Raw genomic sequence first — 2,983 nt, 5'->3', positions numbered from 1 at the left:
GGAGGGGTACGAGTTGTTGAGGGGGTATTTGGGGGGGGTCTCCGTGTTCTTCACCCGGGTGAAGTTGATGCAGCGGCCCTGCACCAGAGGGGGGACAAGAGGAGGAGCGGAGTTAACTGAGAGAGGCGTTCTCAGGAGGGGTTGGACCTTGCAGACCACCCCGTGCCACCCCTGCCCTGGGGCTGCTCCCAGCCCCGGCCAGCCTGGCCTTGGGATCCAGGGGCAGCCGCAGCTGCTCTGGGCACCCTGTGCCAGGGCCTGCCCACCCTCTGAGTGAAGAATTCCCTCTTAATACATCACATAAACCTGCCCTGATCGGCCTGAGGCCGTTCCCCATGCCCTGTCCCTCATTCCTGTGTCTCAGAGCACGACCTGTGGTTCCTGCCTCCACAGATGTCTCTTCCCACACTTCATTCTTAAACTTCCAGCAGCACGAAATCGGGGATTTGCCCCTTTGGAGCCTCTCCTTCAAACACCTGGGTTTGCGTCCCATTCCAACCTTTTACCAACCAGGCAACAAGGGAAGGTTTGTGTAACTAAGATGGTTTCTTGCTCAGAATTTTTCCTGAAATGCATCCATTCCTCATCAGGATGTCTTGATACCCCAGTGCTCGTGAGAAGCCAATAAACTGCTTTTCTTGCTCTTTGGTGCTAAGTTACAGTCTGTTGTACAGTTTTAAACAAAACCTTTGCCCTCTGAGCTATTCTTTTTTTTTTTTTCTTCTTCTAAGTTCCACCTGCAAAAGATCCCACTGTAAATACTCAAATGTCAGAATCAGCATTACTGTATTATGGATTCATTCCTTTAGATATGAAATCATCCAAAAAGGCACTAGAGGATTTCTGAATCCATTCTTTATTTTTGGATTGGTGAGCTTATTTTCTGTTTTACTCTTTCCTCTCCCAAAGTAAATGTTTTTCCTGGTGAAAAAATGCCAAATGGAGCACTGAGCCCCTGCAGGCTGGAGTAGATTTGTTGGGGTAACAACATGAGCCAGTTTTAATCCCCTGCACAGCTCTGCATCTCCTCCCTGCTGTCCCCAGCCCAGGCACAAACGCTCTGCAGGGAGGACGGTGCTGGAAGGATTTGACAGGGATGGGAGGAGCTGCTGTGGATGGGACAGAGGTGCACAGACAGCTCCTCTTCAAGAGCTCTGCCAGCCGTGGATGTGGAGAAACATCTGCCTGAGCCCCGTTCAGCAGAGGGAAAAGGGTTCCTGGCCGAGGGCGGCTGTGGAGCGGCCCCAGCTGAGCTCAGCCTGGCTTGGACAAGCAAGGGCCTTTAAGGAAAACAAAGATTTCGCAGCGCCTTGAACTGCACCGGGTTCAAGATGACCCAGCCAGCTCTGGCCAGGGGCGGCTGAGCCCTCGCATGGCCTCGCTGGGAACAAGGGGGTCATGAACATGGCAGTGGCCGTGGCAGTGGCAATGCCCTCCCCGGGGATCCGCGGTGTCCCTTGTCCGGCCTGTCCCCACAGCAGGACATCGTGGGGTGGACAGGGAGTGCCCAGCTCCCACACAGAGCTATGGCACCTCTGTTCCCTGAGCTGTCCCTCGCAGGGGGCAGAATGCCAACACGAAGTGCAGCGCAGAGTGAGCTGGCAGGGGCTGTGGGCAGGCAGGGCAGAGCCTGCAGTGAGCCCACACCCTGCCCCGTCCCGCAGCACCCGGCCCCGTTTGCTCTCACGAGCTCCTGCCTCACCTCTAACGTTGTTTCAATGCACTCTGCTGAGATTTTAAGTAAATACTGTGGGACAGGCCTGCTGAGTGAGGGAAAGTCTGAACCTGAGATTAACCAGTTCTACTCAGAAAAAAACCCCATAAGAATATTTTCCTTGTTCCAGTGCCACATCTCCTGCCACGCAATTCTAGCTGCTTCAGACTATTATTTGCACTGGTTTTGTTTTCTTTATGTATGTTGAGAATAAAATAAACCCGAACAAAAGACAGCAGTCAGAAATCTCGGCCAGAGAACAAATAGCTGCAGTTGTTTTTGTGTGGAGAGATGCTCTGTCTGAATGCTCCAAGAATGAGGTTATGGAGCTGCTGATCCAAATGGAACTGAGCACTGCCCTGAGAGCATTCAGGAGGATGCACTGAAGCTCAGAAATCCTTGAATTTGGGGCTGGGGCAGGGCTTGAGGACTAAGAGCCCTTTAGAGCTCACAGATGCAGAGACAACCCGGGAGCACAGACGTGACAGCCAGACTTGGCCCAGAGCTGGCCCAGCAGCCACCGACCATCAGATCCCTGTGGCCCACTCCCCTGTGCTCTCCACTGCTCTAATTTAGAGTTCAAAGCTCCTTCACGCTGGATGCAGTGTGCCCTTCCCTTAGCTCACACTGCCATTCCCTGTCTCCTCCTCTGCTCCCGAGGCAGCTGTGCTGCCCTGAGCAGGCAGTGCCCTGCCTGGCAGCGCCTTCTCCTCCTGGGCAGTGGTCAGTGCAGGGCATCCAGCACGTATGGAAGGCACAGACACAGCCCAGGCTTCCTCCTCCCTTCACGTGCGCTGCCAGATTGAGGGAGTTCTTGTGTTTGACGGCTCCACATTCCTCTCACCCGAGCAGATGGGGGCAGAGTGCCAGAGAGGAGTTTTCAGTCCAGATGGGCTGAGATGGACTTTGGCAGCTTCACTGCCTCAGAGGAGATGGGGAAGCCAACAGCTCCTTGGGGAGGGGAACTGTCAGAGGAATGACAAGGGGATATCCAGGAAACAAATGACTGTTCCCTTGCACACGAGGGGCAGAAAATGTCTAACTGGTGCCCTGAGTGCAAATGCAAAGCAGGCCCAGGAGGGAGAGAGCCCCTTCAGGCAAAAAGCTGGATATTAAACCACGATGCAAAGGTGCAGAGGTTGTGCTCTGGCAGAGTGTGAGCACAAACAGTAACCCTGGAGCTCTGGAGAACCTGGCTTGCCCTGGACTCGTGGCCAGAGCTGTTTTCCCACCTGCACTCACGCAAAGGGGACCCTGAGTCACAGCTGG

At 54.3% G+C, this 2,983-nt stretch overlaps 1 protein-coding gene across 1 annotated transcript in view; it reads right to left on the bottom strand.

Moving 5' to 3' along the window:
* Nucleotides 1–3: 3 nt before the first annotated feature.
* Nucleotides 4–2,983, bottom strand: part of ANTXR1 (anthrax toxin receptor 1) — a gene marked incomplete at its 3' end in the record, with an annotated part of 83,939 nt that continues 80,959 nt past the window's right edge. Inside the window, exon 18 of the mRNA XM_017744683.1 lies at nt 4–78. Coding sequence (XP_017600172.1) covers nt 4–78 — 75 coding nt within the window. The remainder of the gene's footprint in view (nt 79–2,983) is intronic.

This window comes from Corvus brachyrhynchos, unplaced genomic scaffold, assembly GCF_000691975.1.
Source record: "Corvus brachyrhynchos isolate BGI_N302 unplaced genomic scaffold, ASM69197v1 scaffold119, whole genome shotgun sequence".
Lineage (NCBI taxonomy): Eukaryota > Metazoa > Chordata > Aves > Passeriformes > Corvidae > Corvus > Corvus brachyrhynchos.
The sequence above is the reverse complement of the archived record's forward strand: the minus strand, read 5'-3'. Positions and strand labels throughout refer to the sequence as shown.